The sequence below is a fragment of the Delphinus delphis genome, chromosome 2 (assembly GCF_949987515.2).
Source record: "Delphinus delphis chromosome 2, mDelDel1.2, whole genome shotgun sequence".
Classification (NCBI taxonomy): Eukaryota; Metazoa; Chordata; class Mammalia; order Artiodactyla; family Delphinidae; genus Delphinus; species Delphinus delphis.
The window spans coordinates 125,986,151-126,010,259 of NC_082684.1; the positions used below are offsets into that span (position 1 = coordinate 125,986,151).

At 48.9% G+C, this 24,109-nt stretch overlaps 1 protein-coding gene and 1 long non-coding RNA gene across 4 annotated transcripts; one reads left to right on the plus strand and one right to left on the minus strand.

Moving 5' to 3' along the window:
• The first annotated feature begins 6,818 nt into the window (after positions 1–6,818).
• On the plus strand, positions 6,819–23,483 carry DNAJA4 (DnaJ heat shock protein family (Hsp40) member A4). Of its 3 annotated transcripts, XM_060005537.1 has the most exons (8): positions 6,826–7,023; positions 7,409–7,547; positions 12,860–13,040; positions 14,970–15,074; positions 16,176–16,403; positions 17,415–17,645; positions 21,325–21,425; positions 21,522–23,483. In XM_060005537.1, the coding sequence occupies exons 1-8, from the start codon at positions 6,953–6,955 to the stop codon at positions 21,735–21,737; spliced, it is 1,272 nt and encodes a 423-aa protein (XP_059861520.1). In that variant the 5' UTR covers positions 6,826–6,952; the 3' UTR covers positions 21,738–23,483. The 3 variants fall into 3 exon arrangements, with proteins under 3 accessions (XP_059861521.1, XP_059861520.1, XP_059861522.1); XM_060005538.1 differs by lacking the exon at positions 21,325–21,425 and having other exon boundaries at positions 6,819–7,023; positions 21,522–21,680; XM_060005539.1 differs by lacking the exons at positions 6,826–7,023; positions 7,409–7,547 and adding an exon at positions 7,830–8,065.
• Positions 18,786–24,107, minus strand: LOC132420787 (uncharacterized). The gene is made up of 3 exons (XR_009518440.1): positions 23,951–24,107; positions 22,568–22,788; positions 18,786–20,101 (listed from the first exon to the last, which is right to left on the minus strand). It is a non-coding gene; the product is annotated as an uncharacterized lncRNA (long non-coding RNA).
• Between the last annotated feature and the right edge of the window lie 2 nt (positions 24,108–24,109).

A 24,109-nucleotide genomic window follows, 5' to 3' on the forward strand; every position in this document is an offset into this window, starting at 1 on the left:
CTCAAGAAATGTTTTGTCATCTGGCATTACTGAAAACAGAACACAAAGTATGCAATGAGGCTGTTTATAATAATATAGCGATTTTGCTGAAATAAAGGAAAACAATAAATATTATTGAATAAATATACAACAATTTCTTAAAATGCACCACTTCAAGCCCTTTGGGGGCTTCAACTCTTAGAATCCAACTCTGCCCAGTGGTCCACACCCCACTCCATCTCTGTTCCAGAAACACTGGTTCTTTGAAGAGGTCAAGGTCTTACACGTATCAGGGCCTTCACCTGTGCTGCTGCCTGGGCCTGGAACTCTACCGCAGGCCCTGCAGAGAAGCCTCCTTCTCAACCTCTAGGTCTCAACGTGAACATCACAACACACACACACACACGACCTCCCTGACCACCCAGAACTCAAGAGAATGAATACTCTTCCTCCGTGGCTCTCATCAAAATGCGGAGTTAGAGGTTTATTTCCCCGCTGGCCCGTGTAGGCTCTGTCGGTTCCCAGATGTGCTCCCAAGCCTCCCACAGTGCTGGGATGCAGAAGGTGCTTTCCTGACATGCTGAAAGGACGGATCCATGTCCTATCTCTGGACTCTGTGACCTCATGAGAGGGGTGCCCTGATGGGAACTTTGTCTGTAAAGTACAGATATGCAGCAGGATGACCACTCCCTCACTTTCTTAGTTCTTTCTCCCCCAATGAGAGGCACCCCCGACCTCTGGGAGCAGCCGCTCTGGATGAAGGCTGAGCTCCAGGGGGGAAGCGGGCTCTCAGAGACCATGCACTCACCCACAGAAACATCACAGAACCTTGGGTTTTGTCAAAGCAAGGTGGCTGTGGATAACTATTTCGGTACAAGTTCTTGGAAAAACTCCAGGGGCTGGAGTGCTGGCGAAATGGGCCCATGCTGGGGGTTCCCCAGAGTGCCGAGATTCAGGTGCTCAAGCCTGGCCAGACTGTGAGCTCCTCCAGGGCAGACTCGGCCTGCACGCAGCACTGTACTGCCAGTGCCCAGCACAGAGCCAGCACTCAGCACGTGCACACCGACCCTCTGCGGTGGTACAACCAAGAAATTCCATCTGAGAGCACTGGCTCTCTGCCAGGCACAGGCTAATACTGTCCCCATTAATCTGTACAATAAGCCCATGAAGTTGCTGTTCTTATCCCCGTTTTACAGAGGTGGGAATTGAGGTTCAGGGAGAGGTAATTTGCCCAAAGTTGCACAGCCAGTGAGAGGCAGGGCCTCTCCAAGCAGAAGTCCTTAGGGATAGTCAAACAGTGGCCTGGAGTGACAACTGCTATTTTAGGGGCCAACAAATTAACATCCTCCCATTGGAGAAACCCTGTGACAACCCCCTGCGCCCCGCAAGCACCAGCTCCACCGTTCCCGGCCTGGGTGCCGCCTGGGCACTGGCCCTCTGCTCCTTTCACCACCCTAGCCTCTCATGGTTTGGGCTCCTCTCTACATTCCTGCTTCTCTTGCCTCTCTGATGGCTGTTCTTCCTCCTCCTACTTCCTAAAGGCAGGTGTTCCCCGTAGCTTCTCCTTGCTACCTTCTTCCTCTCTCTACACTCTCCCTCTAGGCCAGCCTGTCAACCCCTTGGCCCCTCTTTGGAGGGGGCTCTCACATCTGCACGCCCAGCTCAGACCTCTCCCAGCCCCTGGTTATTCCTCCCAGAAGGCTGCTCCTGCTCTGAGACCTTCAGTGGCTCCCAGGGGCCATCAGAGGAGGAACAAACTCCTCCCTGAGGCATTCCGGGCTCTGCTGTACCTATCTCCACTTCTCTCCCAATTCAGAGCCTTCATCCATGCCAGCACTGTGCTCTCTGCCTTTATTCTGCTGTCCCTTCAAGCAGGACACCCCTCCCTCCCACCTCTGCCCCAGGTAGCTCTCACTGCCTGGTTTAGGGCACATACCCTCCCCCTGGAAGTCCTTCCAGACCCCTTCCCCAATCACAGGCGGCTCTCCCTCTTCAGTAGACTCCATGGAGAACCTGTCCCAGGCCGCCTTTGCAAGAGCTATTTCTGTGCTTGCTTTGACTCTCCTCCCACCCAGGGTCACACGGGGAGTCTGGTACTGGGATTCAGGGAAAATGCCCAACCTATGACTTTTAGTTTTGCCTCTTTGTGTAGAAGTCTCCTCAGCTGTAAAGTGAGGGGTGTGGAACTGGATCAGCATTTCCCTAATTCCCAAGTACCGTCATTTTTGCTTTATCCTTGTGTCACCTGTACTATCATATACTTATATTGCTTACCTTACATATTTATCTACTTATTTTTTAAACTTTATTTTATTGTTGGCTGCACTGGGTCTTCGTTGCTGCGCGCAGGCTTTCCCTAGTTGCGGCGAGCGGGGGCTACTCTTCGTTGCGGTGCGTGGGCTTCTCATCGCAGTGGCTTCTCTTGTTCCGGAGCACGGGCTGTAGGAGCACGGGCTTCAGTAGTTGTGGCACGTGGGCTCAGTAGTTGTGGTTCGTGGGCTCTACAGCTCAGGCTCAGTAGTTGCGGCACACGGGCTTAGCTGCTCCGCGGCATGTGGAATCTTCCCAGACCAGGCTCGAACCTGCGTCCCCTGCATTGGTAGGCAGATTTTTTTTTCCATCTTTAAAATATAACATTTATTGCTTAGATGGTTTGATACAGAACAGCTTTTTCTTCTCATTTTGAACTTGGAAGTACTATACAACTGAACGCAAAGCGGAACGAAAAGTACCCAAACCGAACTTGGGATTCTGTGTTCATGTGGCATAAACCAGTTTTGTACATAACGCAGCGGGAGTTTTTAAGTTCCCTTTAGAAAAATATGAATTCTACACGTTTATTATTGTTTCCTGCTTAACGCATGGGCTGAAATCACTAGGATCAACTTCCTTCTGGAGGAGAGAGAGGAACAGAGGGTGGAAAGAATGGTGAAACTTTCTGAAACCGGCCTCCGACCGTCACATAGCTTCCCCAGGGCTGGTGGAAAAAACAGCCCTTTGGGTTTTTTGTTTTGTTTTCACAGCTGGGAGTTTCATGTAGTGATTGAATCTCAGCATCGTGTCCATAAATCAAGAGAAAAACAAAAGAGAGAAATGTGCACCTCAAAAACCTTCTCAGAAGATCCATATATATATATTTGTAAAAGCCCTGAGAGAAGGAGAAAGAGAATCAAACAAACGTATAGAAACAAATTAGCTGGACATGCAAACTAAGCTATGATTCACCCAGAGTTTAAACAAATCACAAATTTCAGTTTAATACCGGGGGAGGGGACAGAACAACAAACAAATGATACATCTCTCAACCTCACTAGTAAAATGTGGCAAAACCTTATCCACTAGGAGGGTGCAGATGAAGGCTAAGTAAAGCTTTCATATCAATAGAGATTATTAAAAAAAAAAAATAGTGATTACTGCGAGCGGCAGCCCCGGCTGTGCTGCGGCCTGGTTGGCAGGAGGATTCTTAACCACTGCGCCACCAGGGAAGTGCCTATACACATACCTTTTGTTCATTTGTTTTTATTTTTTTATACAGCAGGTTCTTATTAGTTATCTATTTTAAACATATTAGTGTATATCTGTCAACCCCAATCTCCCAGTTCATCCCACCCCCACCCCCCAACTTTCCCCCCTTGGTGTCCATATGTTTGTTCTCTACATCTGTGTCGCTATTTCTGCCTTGCAAACCGGTTCATCTGTACCATTTTTCTAGATTCTACACATATACGTTAATAAACGATATTTGTTTTTCTCTGTATGACAGTCTCTAGGTCCATCCATGTCTCTACAAATGACCCAACTTTGTTCCTTTATATGGCTGAGTAATATTCCATTGTATATATGTACCACATCTTCTTTATCTATTCGTCTGTCGGTGGGCATTTAGGTTGCTTCCATGACCTGGCTATTGTAAATAGTGCTGCAATGAACACTGGGGTGCATGTGTCTGTTTTTTTTTGGCTGCGTTGGGTCTTCGTTGCTGCACATGGGCTTTCTCTAGTTGTGGTGAGCGGGGGCTACTCTTCGTTGCGGTGCGCAGGCTTCTCATTGCTGTGGCTTGTCTTGTTCCAGAGCACGGGCTCTAGGTGCACAGGCTTCAGTAGTTGTGGCACGTGGGCTCAGTAGTTGTGGCTTGCGGGCTCTAGAGCGCAGGCTCAGTAGTTGCAGTGCACAGGCTTAGTTGCTCCGCGGCATGTGGGATCTTCCCAGACCAGGGCTCGAACCCGTGTCCGCCAGCATTCGCAGGCAGATTCTTAACCACTGCACAACCAGGGAAGCCCGCATGTGTCTTTTTGAATTATGGTTTTCTCTGGGTATGTGCCCAGTAGTAGGATTGCTGGGTCATATGGTAGTTCTATTTTTAGTTTTTTGCTTCTTTTTTAGTTTTGGTTTTTTGGCTGTGAGGCATGTGGATCTTAGCTCCCCGACCAGGGATTGAAGCCGCACCCCCTGCCTTCCAATGAAGGTGAAGTCTTAACCACTGGATCCAGGGAAGTCCCCATCTACTTTTTTTAACCTAAATAAAAATGAAAGTTTACCTTGCCTTCTGTGACTCGAAAACCAATGTCACTTGCAATAAAGGTTGCAATACAGAAAAAGTGAACCATGAAAACAAACACATAACTGATAAAGTAAGAAACGTCTGTGCACAGCCTCAAATCTTCCCATGCATAATTCGAGGAAACAATGTCCTAGAACATCAGAGCTTTGTCAAACGTAAACAAATCTGGATGCTGGCTGAAGTGGTAAAGAGAGATTTTCATCAGTAGTAACTATTGCAATAGGGAAAAGAGACCAGCATGAACTGAACTCAACTTTAATTTGGACAGAAATAGCTGGGTATTTTAAAGTGAAAATGAAGAAGGGAGGGAGGCACCTGGGGGCTCAGTAGAGTCAGAGAAATGAAAACTTACCAAAGGTCAAGTGTAAATGCAACTAGGCCAGTGGTGTGTGCTAGCTGGTATTATTGAAGTTAGAATTCTACTTTCTCACAGAGACTGGGAGACAGAGGCTCTGTCCTCAGGTGTCCTCAGGTGTTGGCTGGAACAAACAGTAAAAATTTTTGGCAGCCTTTTCTCAGGCAGGTACTTTGGGGGGGGGGGGGCGGTGTTAGAGCCACCTTAGGGAGGCAGCCTTGAGCTATTAGAAACTATGCTAGTGGTTGTTCAAGTCTTTACAGGCCAAGGCTGAGGCCTAGTTGAGAAGAGGGTTCAGAGGAGCCTGGCTAGAATTTCATAAAGGAGAGAATCTTTGTCAGCTTCTTCAGCTTAGATAAAAGTGAAAAGAATATAATGCATCATCGTGTGATGAGACTATGAGCCAGGGGCTTCAGGCGCTTATGAGGTAGATACTCTTAATATTTTCCCCATAAAAAGGTTGAGGAATCTAAGGCTCAGAAAGGTTAAATCACCTGCCCAAGGTCAGGCAGCCAGAGGTAGCAACTGGAACCTAGGTCTCACTGGTTCCAGAGTTCATTGGCCCAGTCTATGCCTATAGGCTCTGACCACCCACAAATGCCCTTCCTGCCAGTGTCACCGGTCCAGACTATTGAGTCTGGATAAATGTGTGGTGCAGGGCAGTGGTTCTCAGCTCTGGCTGCTCAGTGGAATCACCTGGGGACCTTTAAAAGTACTGATGCTTGGGTTCCACCCCCAGAAGTGCTGGTGCAATTGGACTGGGGTGCAGCCTGGACACTGGGATTTTTAGAAGCTCCCAGGTGATCCCTATGAACAGCCAGGTTCGAGATTTGGATGATCACTGTGTGCTAGAAGCCTTCACAGTGATCATCCCATGTGATCCTTGCAAGAGCCCTGTGAGGAAGGCAGGCAGGCAGGCAGGCGGCAATGACCGTGTCCTGCTGATGAGGAAACAAGCTCAGAGAGGCTAAGGCTCATATAGTTAATAACATCTGGGGATGGAACCAAGTTTGTTGACCTCTGCCAAAGGTTACTGCTCTTCAGAGGTCTAATTGAGAGGGAAAAAGCAATGTCTCCAAGAACAGAAATGAGCAGCTTACTTTCTCTTGCAAGTTAAAAGTCATTTCTCACCCCCACTGAACACGTGGAGGAGGGGATAGTACTTGCCTCAGCCACAGGACCCAAAACGAGGCCAAGGGATCCCAGACAGGTGAGCAGTGGCCAACCCTCCCTGGCAGTGTACCATCGGCAGAAGTCAAGGCTGGGCTGGAGCAAGAAGGCCTGCAGTTCTCTGATAGTGCTGCTTCCCACGCCCACGTTCCTGCAGTGGGTGGTGATCCTTGCTACCAGGCACCTGCAGGGAGCTGGGCACAGCAAAAGGAAGTCAGGGACCCGTTACTGTACCAGGCAGTGAGGGTCCTGCTGCAGTCTCCAGAACCGCTCTCCCACCCCACCCCCACGCCCACTGCGCCCACGAGCCTGCTCTGGAGGGGAGGGGGCACTGCCCACCTTTGGGAGACCTGGGGGACGTCACTGCTCACATCTAACGGGCGTCACTCCCCACATCTGGGGGACGTCAAGGCTTCCCAGTTATGGGCAGTTGAGAGAGCACCGTCCACAGCTGGAGCCAGCAAAGCACCACTGTACGTATCTGGAAGGCTTAGGCTCACCTCAGCCTTGATGATGCCCCGGGGGGCGCCAGCAGCTTCAGGAAATGGCCTCAGGAAATGCGACTCCAGCACAGTAGAGGGCCCCTACCCACTCCAAACCCCTCAAAAACGCAACAATCCGAGGCATGCCTCAGGGCGCATCCGGGACATAACCAAACAGAGGGCGGCCACACCCCCAGGGAGAGGCCGGGTGGGGACAGCAGGGCGCAGCCCTCCCAGTCCAGCCCCTCGGGGCAGGGTTCCCGCCGACGCTGCCCTCCAGGCCACCTGATCTTCGAGCCAGCCGGACCCACGGACCCACGCAAGGGAAAAGGGACGGCCCCGGGGTGGCGGGGCGGCCGTCGGAAGGCGCCCTCCACTCCGAAGCCGTCTTCCAAGACCCCCAACATGGCCCGGGGCGGCAGTCAGAACTGGAGCTCCGGGTACTCAGACTGCAGGCCGGAGGAACAGGCGACCGGGTGAGCCGGGAGGTCGCGCCGGGCCGGGGCGTCGGGGGTCCGGGCCTCTAACCCACCGCAGCGCCCCAGCCACTCAGCTCCAGGCGCCGCCGGAACCTCCGCGAAGGTTCTGGGCCTTTGTGGCGTCACTGTCTCCTTGCGGAACCTTCCGCCGGCGCCGAATAAAACCCGCCGCGGAGGAGCCGGCGGCTCGAGTGCGGCGGAGCTGAGAGAGGAGGGTATCCCGGCGCAGGCGGGAGAGAGCCCCGGGCGGCGGCGGCGGCAACGGCAGCAGCCGTGACCGTGACCGTGACCGTGACCCGCGGGCGGGCGGCGGGGGCGCGGGCCAGGGGCCCGGCTGGGGCGTCCGGGGCGCGCTGACCGTCCTGCCCGCCCCGCCCCGCAGAGAAAAGATGGTGAAGGAGACCCAGTACTATGACATCCTGGGGGTGAAGCCCAGCGCCTCCCCGGAGGAGATCAAGAAGGCCTATCGGAAGCTGGCGCTCAAGTACCACCCGGACAAGAACCCGGATGAGGGCGAGAAGGTGCGGGCCGGGCTCGCGCGGGGCCCGCCGTCAATTATTCAGCCCGGAGCTCGGGGGCTGTGAATTATTGAAGGCTGCGGGGAATCCGAGCCGCGTTTGTTGGAGAGGCGGTCGCCAGGTGCCGCGCACCACGCCGCGGGGCCGGGGCTGGGGGTGGTCCGAGGCGGAGGGGGCGCGGCGCGGTCAGTTGGAGGGCGCTTCGCCGAGCCCCAGCCTCGCCGGGCTGGGCATCTGGGCTGGTGCCGGGGCCCGAGGCGCCGGGACCCCTCGTGAGCCCCCGCGCAGCCCATTCATTCCTCCCTTCGCTCCACAAGGGCCCCTCCGAACGCCGGGGAGGGCCGGGACTGAAACGTGGGGGCCCAGTTCTCCTAGGGTTTGTGGGCATTCCTGTCGGAAAGGCAGCCAGCAAGCCGGGAAACTGAGGCACACGCGACCAGAAGAAGTTGTGTACTTGCTGGGGACGACCGGGGTTGAATTATTTTTTGCTCATATTCCCTGTTGATGCATAAGCCCTAGAGGTGAGTTTCTTTAATCTGAGTTAGTACCTGGGACAAACCCGGTGTCCTTCTTGAGAATGGCCGACTGGATTTGTTCTGTGTGCCTGTCTCCTGCCTGATCACGGTTGTCAGACATTGAGTAATCACCTTTTCTTTATTAAACAGGGACATGGAGATCTTTAACCTGACACATCATTTTATATGAACATTACAGGTTTCCTGTGACAAATGACCCGCAGTGGATCCTAAGTACCAATAATAATAGGCTGAAAAATGCTCTGCATCATAGAGGCCTAAATTAAACTTTTTCATCCAGTTCACAGAGAAAGAGTCAACCTGTTTTTTATGCCCAAGGAAGCTCATTACCCACCAGAATAGGTGATTAGAAAGATCAGGCATTGATCCTTGGGAAAGCTTGTTGGCCTTCCCACTCCTCCTTTGACTTCTTGCCATTTTCTTATAAAACTTGGGGTATCCTAGATGGCTTTTGGGAGGTGGGGCTTTTGTGGTAGCTGATAGCAGTGACACCTGGGCCACTTTTGAAGCCATAGATTACCTGTCTAGCATTAGACTCGTGGAAACGACTGTAGTATCAAAATACCTGTCTGTGTTAGCTTTTCCAAGCTGGAGAAACCTGCCTAAAGAAGGTTGGCTGGGTGGCAACAGTGATAGGATATTTATATTTAGCCACAGGTGCCGAGTGTCGCTGTCACAAGTTTAAAATGCTTTCCTGGAAGACCATTTGTCTGTTACTCGTGTTCTTTCTCATCTATATTTAGGTGGCTTACTGTAGCTTTTAAAGTCACTGGCTTTCTACGTGGTGTTGGTGATTCATAGATGTGCTCCCTAAATTCACTGTAGGCTGTTTCTGTGAGTAGCCTTTAAGGAGAGCGCACCCAGGCTTCTAATTTCACGTTTCAGAGGCGGCACATGGGAAAGCCTTCTGACCCTGGTTCAGGTCAGATCTCTCCAAGAGTGAGTTCAGGCACTCTCCAAGAGTAAGTCATGGCTGTGTGCCATTGGAGTGAGTCTGCTCTTGGTGTTCTGAAGCTTTTTTTTAAATTGGACTTAACCTGTACTACATTTCTGTAGGTGTTGCCCTGCATATACCTGCCTGGGCAGAGGTGGTTGATTTGTTTTAAACTAATATTTATTTATAGCCAGATACTGAATTAGTGTCACTTAAATGAGGCTCCTGAAGTGTCTGGCGGGTCCCTTTCAGCTTAGAGGTGGGGGGTTCTGTGATGTTCCAGGAATACTTTTCCCTTCCCACCTTCCATGAAGGGGATAAAACCCTTTAATTTAGTTCTCAGCTAAAACTTCTTCCGACCTCTGACCATAGGCTGAACCACTGGTCTAGTCCTCATCCTCATTTAATTATGATTCCTTGTTTGCTACCTGTATTCCCTAGAAACGAAAGGGTTTGAGGAGACTGGGGACACAATTTATAGAAACTGCTGTAAAGTTCCCTAGAGAGGACTCATTCATTCATTCACTCACCAGATACCTCCTTTTTGGTCCTGCTGTGGGCTGGGCACACTGTGTAGGCCTTTTCTTTTTTGTGCAAGTTTGTGTGTAGTTCTTGTCCACTTTGTCTGTTCATAGGTGGAACCTTTTAATTTTTTTCCCCCAAGTTTGTCACTTTATTAATGTCTCTTCAAAAACAGACTGAGCCAGTCCGTTCCCCCTTGCTCCAGGGCAACTGAGAAGGCTATTATGGTGTTGGTCTTTGTTTTGTGGCCTGTTGTCCTGTGTTGCTAAGCATTGGGCAGCCGGTGTTTGTTGTCAGGTGTTCTGTATGGAGTCTCTACTTTTCTGCAGCTGGTTTTCTGAAAGACACACGGGCAGCGGGTCAGTAAGCGAGTCCCTTTCAGGGGTCGTGATAGGGGGCATGTTCTTGGCTATTAACCCCAGCCAGCTTTTGAGATGAGTTTGGTCTTTTGGCCAATTTTACTGTAACTTTTTTTTTTTTTTTTTTTGCGGTACGCGGGCCTCTCACTGCTGTGGCCTCTCCAGTTGCGGAGCACAGGCTCCGGACGCGTAGGCTCAGCGGTCATGGCTCACGGGCCCAGCCGCTGCGCGGCATGTGGTATCCTCCCAGATCAGGGCAAGAACCCATGTTCCCTGCATCGGCAGGCGGACTCTCAACCACTGCGCCACCAGGGAAGCCCTACTGTAACTTTTAGTTTGAATAATATATTTTTAAGTTAAAAAATCATAAAAGAGAGCATAACAGTGCAGAAAATTTCAGAATATTGAGAAAAACCCACCAAGTACACATCACTCTAACTGCTGTCCTTGTGTTTCTTTCCAGGCTTTCTCCAGGGTGATTGTACATGGTCATCCTGGCACACAGGGTTTTTTTTTTTTCCTCACCACTGAATATTTTATAGTAAATACTTTCCCCAGTTGCTACATAGTCTCCAAAGCCATTTTTCCAGCTGCGTAATGATCTTATTAAAGGAACTGTGGCACATTATTACAGTCTGAAAGGTGAGCTGGTCAGAGGACTAGTCTCCAACTGTGAGATGGGTGAGGGTCAGGCAGGGACTGAATTAGACTCTGGAGTGCTGAGACCCCACCCCCACCCCCAGGGTAGTGGGAGTCCCGCCCCTTTGTGAGGTCTGGCCTCTGGTTGAATGCCCCAAGTGACGGGGCATTACTTTTCCTTTTTAGAGTAATCATCCGTTCTGGTAAGTGCAAAAGTCTTTCAATTATCCAGAGTGTTTCTAATGGACATTCTCTTGAAGCATGTTTACCTAGTACAGACAGGCCCAGAGACTCCCTGGGGGCAGCCTGGCCTGGTTGTTTTCTGATCTTCCTTACCGGGCGCCTAATCCCTACACCTTATTTTCCTTCTGTGGAAAGGAGTGGTGGTGAACGATACCTACTTCTTTACAGAAATGGTGGGAGAATCAACGCACCAAAAGACCTAACTACCTTGAGTATGATTCTGATGTCTCTAAGACAGTTTTTTAAATTACCCAGTTGTTAGCTATTATTTATTAGCTATCACTTATTATTTATTAGTTACTTATTAGATCTCTATCGGGGATCTGTAGTACAAGAGAAAACCTAGTGTCTGTCAGTTTCCATATTTGTATATTCAAAGTACTTTTTTTTTCCTGTATGTTCTGTATTTTTTTTTTTCTTCCTAAACCATTCCCCTGGAGGGCGAAGACCCTATCTCACTTATTCATTTCTCAATTCCCAGAATTGAGCCATTCATATAACAAGTATTTACCAGGTACCTTCTACAGGCCAGACAGTGTTCTAGGTTTGGGGATATGGCAGTGGACAAAGCTGACCTAACCACCTGTCCTCATGGAGCTGACACTGCAGTGGGGACACCATCCCAGCAGTAAGTGCTCTGGTATTGGGGAACAGCAAGGAGGCCAATGGCGCACGATCAGAATTGCGGGGAGCTGGAGTCAAAGGTGTCAGTTTGGGCTTGTAGACCAGAATAAGAACTGGCTTTTACTCCAAGTGAGCCAGGCCCCTTGGGGGCTTGGGGCAGAGGACTGACGTGATTGGCTGGCAAGTTCTGGCTGCTGTGCAGAGAACAGACTGAAAGCTGAGGTGAAGGCGGAAGATGGGAGTCCAGTGAGGAGGTCACTGTGGCTATCCAGGCCAAGGAGGGTGTCCTCCGCCAGGGCGGGCGTGGTGGTGGTAGTAGTGAGAAGGGATGGATTTTGGATATTTTATGTGGTGTTTTGATTTTATGTTAAAAACTTCCATATATCTGCAGAAAAGGTGAGAGTGGTACAATGAACACCTGCCTTTCTTTCACGTACCTTCACTGATTGTAAACAGGTCGTCACATTTGCTTTCCCTATATTATTATTATTTGCTAAAGCTTTTGAGGGTAAGTTGCATACATCATAACCTTTCAACCCTAAATGTTTATCCTTGGGAAAACAACATCCTTGTACATAACCACAGAACATTTATCAAATTTAAGAAGTTGAACATTGAGAAAAAAATTCCCATTTTTCCAGTTGTTCCAGTGTCCTTTGTAGCAATTTTTTCCCCAGTGCAAGATCCAGTCCAGGATCCAATCCAGGGTCACACACTGCATTTAGTTTTCCTGTCTTTTAGTTTTGCAGAATATACCTCAGTTTGGGTTTTCTGATTCTTTTCTTACAGTTGGATTCCAGGATACATTTTTGGCAGGCATGTGACACATGGGGTGTTCTGTCTTAGGGTACTGGAGATGGACATTTGAAGGTAGCACCAGAAGGACTTGTTGACAGATAAGATGTGAGGGAGAGGAAATGAGGTTTTGGAATTGCCAATAAGTGAGCTATGGGGGAGACTATGGGAGGGGCAGGACTTTGGAGGGAGATCAGGACAGATTTGCTCACAGTGTCTGCAGCCCGCATGCGGATGGATGCTCACAGGATGTCTGTAGTTGCATTTTATGCTAGTAACCTAGGAAAGCAGCCCTCCTGAGCTGGAAAGCAGCCCTCATGGGCTTTATCCAGTTGTAGGTTAAGCTCTGGCCTGGTCTCACTATATCTTAGCTCCATTCTACTTCTTCCTGTCTGGTGCAGCCTGAGGAGGGAGAAACTCCTCCTTACTGCTCTGTATCCTTATTCTCTGCAGTGGCCCTGCCTCTCATCCCTTAGTCATGTTTGCCCTATGTATCCCACTCTACAAAGGGATTAAATGGAAAAGTCAGGTTTCAGATAACATATAGACCTGCTAGTTTGGGGGTTGGGTGTAGAATCCCTCTGTCATTGCATTTATATGGTGGGTTTGCTTCATGAACAACTCAAACCTTCTCTTTTTAATCTCTCTTTTTTTCTTTTGAAGTTTAAGCTCATATCCCAGGCATATGAAGTGCTTTCAGATCCAAAGAAAAGGGACATTTATGACCAGGGCGGCGAGCAGGCAATTAAGGAAGGAGGCTCAGGCAGCCCCAGCTTCTCTTCCCCCATGGACATCTTTGACATGTTCTTTGGTGGCGGAGGACGGATGGCTAGAGAGAGAAGAGGTAACTGCTTTGAAAGACGTTAAGCAAGTTTTATAGTTTCCAAATTGTACGTGTTGCTGGAATCAGGACAGATCATGCCTTAAAAGGGTGTAGTTGTCATGTTTGGGGATCATTAGCTTTAGTTCGTCGCTTGTTTAGTCTACCTGGAATCTCTTAGTGCATTTAGCAATTAATTGCCTGACACCTTCCCAACACCACATATAAAGGAGCAAATGGGGAATTCCCTGGTGATCCAGGGGTTAGGACTCGGTGCTTTCACTGCTGGGGCCTGTGTTCAGTCCCTGGTCAGGGAACTAAGATCCTGCAAATGGTGTGCCCTGCCCCCCCCCCCTCAAAAAAAAGGAGCAAATGGCGGTGAGGAGAAAGGAGGAAGTTCAAGTTCATCTTGCCCTCTTTTTCTCTTTTGTTGGGGTCAGTTTCCATTTATGTTCCTAAGGGACATAAATGGCACCTCCTGTGGTTATTAGTGACACCTCTGCCGAGAGTGCTCTTCTCCCCTCCTGCACGCTTCCTCCCAGGCCTCCTGACTTGGGCCAGGGCCCGCGGGCTCTATTTCCGGCTGGGGCTCTGCCATGTGCAGTGTGGCCTCATTTTCTCAGCCTGCTCAGGAGATTTTCTAGGTAACAAAATTTACCCCTTGATGTTTGAACATCTTTGTAAAAGAAACTACTTTGCCTGTCTCTTCAGAATGCATTAGGACTAGCAGCTTCATCCCCAGAGGTGAGTTGAGAGACTTAGCTATTGGTGAAATGGCCCCAGGCCCCCGTTTTTGAGTTCTGGGTTTGTTCTTCCTAATTTTTCTATACCTTTTACCTCCTGCCAGGCTCTGGACTGTCACCTCTGTTACCAGTGGTCTCTAATAGCCCCCTTCCCCTGTCCTGCTTACGGTTGATACTCTGCTTTGGACCTCAAAACCAGATAGATACCCAAGCTTATTAAAATCCTGGGTGAAATCAAGATAAGCTCTGCATTGAGGTTTAAGAAGGGTGGTTTGAGGTCAGCAAGAGGCCCCTGGATAAATAAGGCTGTACTTGTTCTCACATTATAATTGACTTTGAGCTTTGAAAAGCTTGGCTGTCAATTCTGTGAGTACAGTGTGCTGAAAATCACAAAGGGTTTATTAGGGAAAAATCCTTACCCTGTTTTCTGGGTATGTTGCCTGCTCATATAATTGACAGTGTGGATGTGATTAAAACCTTGGGTATCCTCTTGCCTAGCTCTCTCACTGTCTCGAGATGAACAACTTCACGCCCTTAATTAAGTCATCTCTCAAAGTTGACAGCCAATAAACAAGGACAGCATCTCGGTGACTTCGAGAGCCCTATGGGCAGCAGAGAGGGACCTGATGCTGTGGGTCCTGACAGGCTGGTATGGTGCCAGAGCAGACAGACTCCCACCCTGAAGCTGAAAGGCCCACTGTCCTGGATGCACAGACAAGATTTCCACAGATGAAAGAGTTCCCACTTGGCCACAAGACACAGAACGGCTCAAAAATTAAAGGACGTTATGTTCAAGGAAGAGTTTCAGTTAAAGGTCCAGAGACTGACTTCGTGCATCATCTATAAGGAAAGGGCTCCTTTCATGGGGAGAACGTAGTTAACCAATCTCATTGGTTAACATTGCCTTGGGTTTCCTCATTGATCTCTCATTCTCAGATTTGTTTTAGCAAATAAAGATGAAAGTCTTTGACATCTATAAATGATTGAATAATTAGCTCATAGCTAGAAAGGGTATTAGTTCTCATACTGGCAAAGGGCCAGAGGATGGGCCAGGTGTAACAGAAGCAAGCATTGCTTCCCACAGGGAAGGGAATGAATGACACAGGCACAGTTTGAGACTTCATACCACTAAAGGTCATATGGGTGGTATTTAATACAGTGGTATATTTAATACAGTGTTACTAATTGGTCTTCTTTTTCCCTCGGTAAGGCAAGAATGTTGTACATCAGTTGTCTGTAACTCTTGAAGATTTATATAACGGAGTCACAAAGAAATTGGCTCTCCAGAAAAATGTAATTTGTGAGAAATGTGAAGGTAAGAATTTCTGAATGAGTCTCATAGTTCTGGTCCCTTAGATCTGGAAACAATTCTTACTGTTTTACAATTCAGAGAAAAATAATTTGTCTTTTTAAATGTGAAGGTCAGAGATTGCAAACAGGTAGCCTGAGGGCCAAATCCATTTCATTTGGCCCTGTACATTTTTTATTTGGACTGCACATTTATTTAATATGTTGACAATTATTTTAAAAATAAAAAAATCAAGAATGGTTGACCCAACCTAGGGGTCGGCAGACTTTTGCTGTAAAGGGCCAGATGATAGGTATTTCTGGGCTTCGTGAGCCATGCAGTCCCTGTTGTAACTATTCAACTCTTATCGCAAAAGGAGCCATTGGGCTTCCCTGGTGGCACAGTGGTTGAGAGTCCGCCTGCCGATGCAGGGGACATGGGTTCGTGCCCTGGTCCGGGAAGATCCCACATGCCATGGAGCGGCTGGGCCCGTGAGCCATGGCCGCTGAGCCTGCGCTCCGCAACGGGAGAGGCCACAAGAGTAAGAGGCCCGCGTACCGCAAAAAAAAAAAAAAAAGGAGCCATAGACTGTAAACAAGCAGATGACATACCTGTCCTTCCAATAAAGCTTTATTTACAAAACCAGTCAGCTGGCCATAGTTTGCTGTCCTTGATTTAAGTGTAAATGTAATTAACGTAATTTTTAAAAATCTGATTTTTCAAGAAAAGTCAGATCTGGTGACTTGGTCACACATTGTCCCACAGAGAAGTGGCTGGGCTGGGTAGCCACCCTTGTGGACAGGGCTGTTTTCGCCAGTCTCCACTGGTCACACGTAGGCATGTGTGTTCTTCCACCCTGGGGTGGAAGAAAACACATTTGGTGAAGTTAAAGCAATGAATTTATCTTGGTATAGCCAAACGCACAAATGTTTGTGCTTACATGTTAACATCTGGATATTGTCTGCTTGGCTAGAATCATCCAGGCTCTTCCACATGGCTTTTCATGATTGTAAATAGTCAGAATTCAAACCCCAGTGTCCAATTTCATGGCTCATGTTCCTTCTCTGGTGGCACCCAGCAGAGATGCTTCTAAGGGAAGAGCACAGCCTTGTTCCTGTCTCCCCACAGGCGTTGGTGGGAAGAAGGGATCTGTGGAGAAGTGCCCAGTGTGCAAGGGGCGAGGGATGCAGATTCACATCCAGCAGATCGGGCCGGGCATGGTGCAGCAGATCCAGACCGTGTGCATCGAGTGCAAGGGCCAGGGCGAGCGCATCAACCCCAAGGACCGCTGTGAAAGCTGCAGTGGTGCCAAGGTCATCCGAGAGAAGAAGATTATCGAGGTGCATGTGGAGAAAGGTGAGTCTGTGCAGCAGTAGCGCCCCACGCTGGTGGACGTGCATCTGAGGTGCTGATTGTGGGGCACAAGGGTTAGGTATCGGGGAAACGAGACACAGCACAAGTGGTATTTAAATGCCGTTAGAGTGTGCCGTCAGTTCTTCCAATTCCCAGGGCATCTTCCATTGACCCTCCCTGGCTTTATTTCCATCCATGTCACCTGCCAAAGTTTTCTTGCTTACAAAACTTCTTTGTAAGGTTTTCCAATGCCCTGGAAGTCACTTAACCTTGATTTTGGTTAATTGCCCTCTCTTGCCCTTCTCAAACTATTACTTTAGAGTCACTGGGAGTGTTATTCCTAATGGCTTTTGTCGCTCATTGGCCATAAAAGCTTATCTAAGTCTTCACAGCTGTATGTCCCTTTTCTCCACACATTTCCCCTCGGTTGCAGCAGATTCTCCCAAATCTAGCACCTTCCTCCTGCTGTTCATTTTGCCTGGGGCCATCATTTTAGGGTCTTTTTCCCTCTTAGTTGTTCCCCCTGATCATTCTGTGGCTTCCTAATCCAGCAAATGTATTTAGGTGAGAGACCAAAGTACACAAATCAACACCCAAACCAGCACACACGTGGAGGGACTGAACACTGTGCCTGTGTGCACAGAGACTTAGTAGAAGGCCCCCAGAGCCCAGTGCTGCTTGTGCGTCAAGAAGCAGGCGGGGACCTTCTGCTCACAGTGCACTGTCAGCTGTGGCATCGCATGGCCAGGAGGGCGGGGAGTGCGCGGGGAACTTGCGATGTGGCGGCCTCGTTTCCCACTCTCCCTGCTGCACACTTGGCTGAGGAACCTCGTTATACTGAGGAGAGTGAGGCCTCTTGGTCAGTGGTAATCCCAGCCCCAGGCCTGCACGAGGTTGGGAGGTTTGATGAATGAAGAACCCCCAGAGGGCTCTCTGTGAGCCTTCTTCAAAAGCTTTGTCGGAAGTACGGTTTTAAAGAGAAGTGGCTAATCAGAAAGGGATGATGTTTCATAGGTATGAAAGATGGGCAAAAGATACTGTTTCATGGAGAAGGCGATCAGGAGCCTGAGCTGGAGCCTGGTGATGTCATAATTGTGCTTGATCAGAAGGATCATAGTGTCTTTCAGAGACGAGGCCATGACTTGATCATGAAAATGAAAATTCAGCTTTCTGAAGCCCTTTGTGGCTTCAAGAAGATGATAGAAACACTGGATGATCGAGTCCTTATTATTACATCCAAATCAGGTAATGTTTCAAATGTGTTTCGTTGTAGTTCTTCTGTACGTTTGGCATAATGATGCTGGCAGCTTAGCCTGGTTTCACATTCAAGGTTGACTTCTGTTGCACAAGTTAGTGTGACTTGATTTTCTCTAAATTTAAAGTCATCACTAGGGACTTTTGAGAATTTTATGAATTTCTTTTATAATCTCCACGAAAAAAATTCAGTTTTGGGGAAAGAGCCTCAAAACAGGAATCTTGGGGATCTAAACTTCTACCTGGAACCTTCCAATTTAACTTAAACTTTTTTAAAAATTAACTTTTTTTTTTTTTTTTGCGGTACGCGGGCCTCTCACTGTCGTGGCCTCTCCCGCTGCAGAGCACAGGCTCCGGACGCGCAGGCTCAATGGCCATGGCTCACGGGCCTAGCTGCTCCACGGCATGTGGGATCCTCCCAGACCGGGGCACGAACCCGTGTCCCCTGCATCGGCAGGCGGACTCTCAACCACTGCACCACCAGGGAAGCCCTAAAAATTAACTTTTGTATAATAATACACACCTGATAATAGGTGGTGTTTTTCTATCAAATGGTGATCTGTGCTGATTCATCCATGTTTCTCTAGCCTCTGTGTTGTCGATTACATGTGAGAGACATTTTAAAATAGAATTTTCCTGAAAAAAAAAGACATTGCCTGCCAGCTTATCCTTGGCGGCTTCTAGAGAACCGCCCGTCTGCACACAGGCACAGGAGCTTGAGGGAGCTGCCTCTGGACCCAAAGGGTTCTCAAAGGCCTGAGAGCTCAGCCTGCCAGCATGTGTGTAGATGCCAGGCTCCCAGCTCCCAGGAGGGCTAGTGTTCACTGCAGTTGAGTCCATGCCTGGAAGGGGCTGTGAGGAGGCCAGGCAAATTGGAGAAGGGAGAGAGGCCAGGCTGGGGCCCTCAACTTGAAGCTGCCTCCGAATAGCACTTCAGGTCAGTTGTCCATGTCAAAGAATGTCTGGACAGGTGCGGTGGTGGCTGAGCCACCCAGACATCCGTGACCCCATCACTGGCCGTGAGCAGTGCCGCTCTGGTCCCCTCGCTGGCCACAGGGTTAGGGAGTGACTTCTCCCGTGGGTATCTGAGGCTTAGGCTAGAGGGATAGGCTCAGAGCTGGGATGGGAGGTAACCAGCCAATAAGCCTGTCCGAGGGCAGTGTAATTAAGACCCTAAGTCCAGTAGAGTGAGCCACCTTGCCTCCCCAGCCTCCATCCAGGGCTTTCCTGCCTCTGTGTCCATTTCTCTCTTCCTCTTTCTGGCCTGTTCTCTTTCTCTGCCACTCTCCTCTTTGGCTTTTTCTGTTTCCTCTTTTCTGGGTATAAGTGAAATGGAATTATATATCCAAGTCTTGATCAGAGGTTTGTTTTGGGTTTTTTTGCTTTTGTTTTTTACTTTTTATTTGGAAACAATTTCAGACTAACAAAAAGTTGTAAAAATAAAAACAGTATGAAGACCACGCATGTATGATTTGCCTATTGTTAAAATTTTACCCTGTTTGATTTTTCATTTCTGTGTTTGTGTATAGATATACTTAAGGATTGTGGAAAAGCACTGCAGTATAATGAAAATATGCATGAAAATTTAAAACACAGCACCTTCCTTTAGATTCCATTCTGTAAGCCTCCCAAGGTACCCAATTCCTCCCCTCACTTCGTAGGAAAGTTTGGGGATCATAGTTCACACAAAACCCTAGGCCACAGGCTGTGAGAGGGTGTGTGCCCAAGACCCCTGGTATCATGTCCAAGACCCCCAACATTGTCTCAGACCTGATTCCAGTCCTTCGGGGAGCATGAGCTGGGCAGCATCTTTGGGGTGCTGTGTAACTTCTTTGCGAAAGCTAGTCCTTGGCCAAGCTCCCTGGAGCAGGGGCCTCTGCCATGGGATTGGAACCCAGTGTTCCTTGCTGCCTCCCAGCTGATCCCAGCCACAGGGAAACTGGGAGCCAAGGACGAAAGAGAGGAAGTGAGCCCCAGAGGGAAGGAAGTCGTAAACCCCGAGAAACCCGTTTCCTTGCTTAGTTATAAGGAAGGGCAGGGTGTCCAGAAAACCTTCTGCTGGAGATTTCTCTTGTGCTTTTTCTTTTTGCTCATTTATCTTGTTTTGAGTTCTTTTCTTTCACCTCTTTTCTTGTTTTGGCTTATTTCTCTTTCCTTCATTTCCTCTTCTCTCTTCTGCTACTGAAGTGCCTTCCTCGCCAGAGGCCTTTAGGCTGTCTTGAGCATGGCTGAGAATCAGGAGATTAAAGAAAAAAGTGCCTTAAGAGCTTCACCAGGGTGTGATCCCCCTGAAGGCAGATTTGTACCTCACGGAAGAGCTGGCTCATCATCTCTTTCCTTCTCTTACACGTGGTTGCCCATGCTTGGTCCCACAGTTTCCCTGCCCCGCGGTGAGTTAGAAGCAGAAGCCTGAGGAGTTGTGCTGAGAGCAACAAGAAGTGTGACACCTGACAGGAGCAAAGAGACAGAAAAGCTATTAAAAACAAAGCAAAGACCATAACAAGCCCAGCAGGCTGGGGCCATTTAGCTAATGGGCTCCTCCTGCAATCAGCAGCTCTGAGGGCCACATGTGAGTCACAGCCCTGCACTGAATGACCCCCAAGGAGAGAGTCCTTCACACCCTTTATTTTAAAAACTCCCATGAGATACTTTAAAAGATTTCCTCTTGGGGCTTCCCTGGTGGTGCAGTGGTTGAGAGTCCGCCTGCCAATGCAGGGGACACGGGTTCGTGCCCCGGTCTGGGAAGATCCCACATGCCGCGGAGCCTGCGCGTCCGGAGCCTGTGCTCTGCAACTGGAGAGACCACAACAGTGAGAGCCCCGCCTACCGCAAAAAAACAAAAGATTTCCTCTTGAGAGAGTTCATCCAGGGGAGTGGGATGCTGAATAAATGAGTGTTTGGGCTCCCCCCAACCATTTTTTCTGAACATTTGTTTCTTTGTCCATTTTCATTACTGAGCTGAAGAACATACTTTTTAAAGAGACCCTTTTATCCCTTTTCTTTTCATGTTTGGAAGGAAATGATATTTTTAGATTTGGGGGCAAACCAAGAGCTCTGGGGGGACTAAACTCCCATGATTCCTTTTGAAAAAGTGTAGAATTAAGATCCAGCCCACCAGCTCCTGGAGACTGCCTGTGGCCGGAGCCACCTTGTGAGCCCCCCACCCAGAAGGCTGGCTCTCCTGCCAGGTGGGATCTGGCTGGACTCTGAGGCCCATTCCTGCTCCAAGCTCTGCTTGAGTCTGTGAGGAGCACACTCTCCTCCCACTCATGGGAAGGTTGTAGTGACAGCCTGACGCAAGAGGCAGGCTGACAGGTATCGCCCCTGTTTACCCGGACTGAGTGTTGACTCCCAGTTCACTGTTTTAAACCAACCTTATGATGGAGGCTTCAGCCCGCTCCTCCTTGGGTACACTGCAGGAGCCCCGTGCGTGGGTCAGAGAGGGTTCCACTCCCGCCCCCCTCCCTCTCATCCCCCTCACCCAGCCGGTTCCTCTGACAGGCATCCTTCTGGTCGGGACCAGCTTTTTAGTCAGATGCCCTGTGACCCCTGCCTTTGCCTGCTGCTGTGGGGGTGATGGTGTCTGCGCCAGGCTCTCCCAACACGGGGACTGACCTCTCCAGGCTGCCCTCCATCTTCCTGTTTCATAAGTAAACCTTCTCTGCGGCAGGTGAGGTGGTAAAGCACGGGGACCTGAAATGTGTGCGTAATGAAGGAATGCCAATCTACAAAGCACCCCTGGAGAAAGGGGCTCTGATCATACAGTTTTTAGTAAGTGCATGTGTTTTATTCTCATGGGACATATAATTAAATGCCTTAATTGGGAAGGGAAGAAAGAACTGCTCTTTCCCACCTCACCCTTTACAGGTTATTTTTCCTGAAAAACACTGGCTGTCTCAAGAGAACCTTCTCCAGCTGGAAGCTCTGCTCCCTCCTCGACAGGAAGTCAGGATTACAGATGACATGGATCAGGTGGAGCTGAAGGAGTTTAATCCCAATGAGCAGAACTGGCGCCAGCACAGGGAGGCCTACGAGGAGGATGATGACGGGCCCCGAGCCGGAGTGCAGTGCCAGACGGCATGATGTGGCCCGGTGCAGCGTGGCCCGGCCGGACTAGCATGTGATGAATGTATAAAGTTGGCACAATGAAAATGGCATCGCTTTAATGGCCTCGTGTTTGGGGTGTCCTGTGTATGTGTTCAGCATTCTCAACTGCTGAGTGTCTTTTTGGTTTTTCTTTTTTTTTCTTTTCTTTTGGTTGTAACTTAAGTTATAGCTTAATTTATATTTAAATGTTTTAAGTGTAAATCACTCTAGTCTGCATATGGAATCTGTTTATTTACATTTTCAGGATATTTTTGAGATGCCAGTGACCGCACTGACACTTTGTGCTTCTAGTGGCTTTGCCATAGTTCAGTTCCACCAATAAAGCACAGCCCAGACGACAGCACTCAGCCCCCTACAAACCTCCAGGCATGAAGTGGGCGACCTGGCCCAAGTCTAGCTCTGCGGTTTCTTCCCCTCCCCACCTCCCGCATAATGGCAAAGTTACTGAGGGCATGATCTCAGGGCTGCTCATGTGACATTTCTGAATCTAGATTCTAGATGCTTCTCCTCAAGAATAAAAGCACATCTGTGGGTTGGGCTTGGCTGCAGTGCCTGGTTCACGCTGAGTGGGCTTCAGGGCCAACTTGGTTCCCACTGTCCTGTGCCCTTGAATGCTTGGAACGGGGTGTGTGTCTGATCATCTCTCTTGGAAGCTTCCTGAACCTTCCAGGCCTTGCGGTGAGGACAAACCAGTGTTTTAAATGAAACGCTGATAAAACTGTTTGCCTGCGCCCACTGCACCTTGTTTTTTGTTGTTTTATTTTCTGTTGACAGTATTTGCAGTGCTCTCCCACCAAAGTGCTTACTTGTAAAGATAACGAAACCATCCATGTCTGCAGCAGCCTCAGTGCAACGGAATCCACGGGAGATGCTGGTGGTTCAGCCCTGTGGCACAGCCAGCTTCCCTGTCTGCCCAGTGATCCTGGATGACTTGAGGGTCTGGAAAGGCACCACCTCATTCTCCCAGATTGAACTCCCTTCCAAAGGATGGTTCCTCTCCTTGCACAGCCATATCACAAAGGGCTTCCTGCTCAAGGGATAATGTTTTAGTGAGAACTGAAGTTCTACTCTGGACCGCAGTCTGTATGGACTACCACTGTAAATGATAACTTGTTGGGAGGGATATTATTCATTAACTCCTGGCAGGCAGACTACAATTTAAATTTAGGGTTACCTCAACCTTTAGCCATTACTGCTCCTTTCCTTCCCACAACAGTCATGAAGAAAAACTCCTGCCTTCTAAGCTGCTGGGTTAAAGCAGAGGCCACTTTTCAGATCCACCCTTACTGGTTATACAGTATCTGAGAGTTTGACTCAGACCAGGGACCTCCCCAGGAGGGCCAAAGGGTAGATGAGACCCATGGCAGGTAGGTCCAGTGGATGGACCAGGCTCCAGCTGGCTAGTGGGTGGGCATAATTTGCTCAAAATAGGTATAGAAAGAGCCCACCTGTCCCACTTTGACCATCAGTCAGGAAAGACATAAAACCTATTCTTCCAACTAAGCCTATATGAAAATCAATTGACGAATGGACCACAACTCCAGGGTGTTGTTTCTGTGCTGTGACTTCCTAATAAATTATTGCTAGAAAACTGTCTAGTTGATGATGAGGCAAAATTACATTCAGCTCCTTGTCATGTAGAGAATTTGGAGGGTGTTGCTTAAAATTTATTCCACCTGTATATTTGTCACTTTAAAATTAAAATTGAGCTGGTATGAGAGACAGATGGTTTTGTTTGCTTGTTTTTTAATTTTCTCGAGCTCCAGTGACCAGTGCTAAGTGCCAGTTTGCCTCATGTTGGTTGATATAACGGAATGAAGTTTCCACTCTCACGGAGCTTATATTTTGGGGGTGGGGATCAATACAAACATCACGCAGTGATGACTGCAGTGAAGAAAGAGTAATGGGAAAGGGGCCAGGGGAAGGCCTCTACTGGGAGCTGCCCCTGAGCGGCTACCTGAAAGCGGTGAGACCTCTCAAGGTCTAGGCAGAGGAAGTGGCCAGGGCTATGTGGGTACAGGAAGGTGAACAAGGCAGAGGCAGGAGAGAGAAGCGAGGGGCTACCTAAAGAGCACGGGCTTGATGCTAAGGGTTATGGGGAGTTTGGAAGAAAAGCACAGGACCTGACATGAATCACATGAAGTTATGATCAGTAAAAAGCAACAAACTTCAGAGGGTTAGCTACTTACACCTTTCCTATTACACGCAGACCATGTCTCAAGTGGGTCGCCGAGGAGAAAACTGAGGTACACGTACCTCCAGGCAAGAGGTCAACCAGAGTAAGTACAGGTTTGAGCCTGTAGACACTGTCAAGGCAGTAATACCCACCCAGCAAGTTACAGCTTCTC

Coding starts and splice junctions, on each gene's coding strand:
- DNAJA4 (XM_060005537.1), top strand. CDS start 6,953: ATGGCCCGGGGCGGCAGTCAGAACTGGAGCTCCGGGTACTCAGACTGC. Junction 7,024..7,408: donor CCGGAGGAACAGGCGACCGG/GTGAGCCGGGAG, acceptor CCCGCCCCGCAG/AGAAAAGATGGTGAAGGAGA. Junction 16,404..17,414: donor CGAGGTGCATGTGGAGAAAG/GTGAGTCTGTGC, acceptor GATGTTTCATAG/GTATGAAAGATGGGCAAAAG.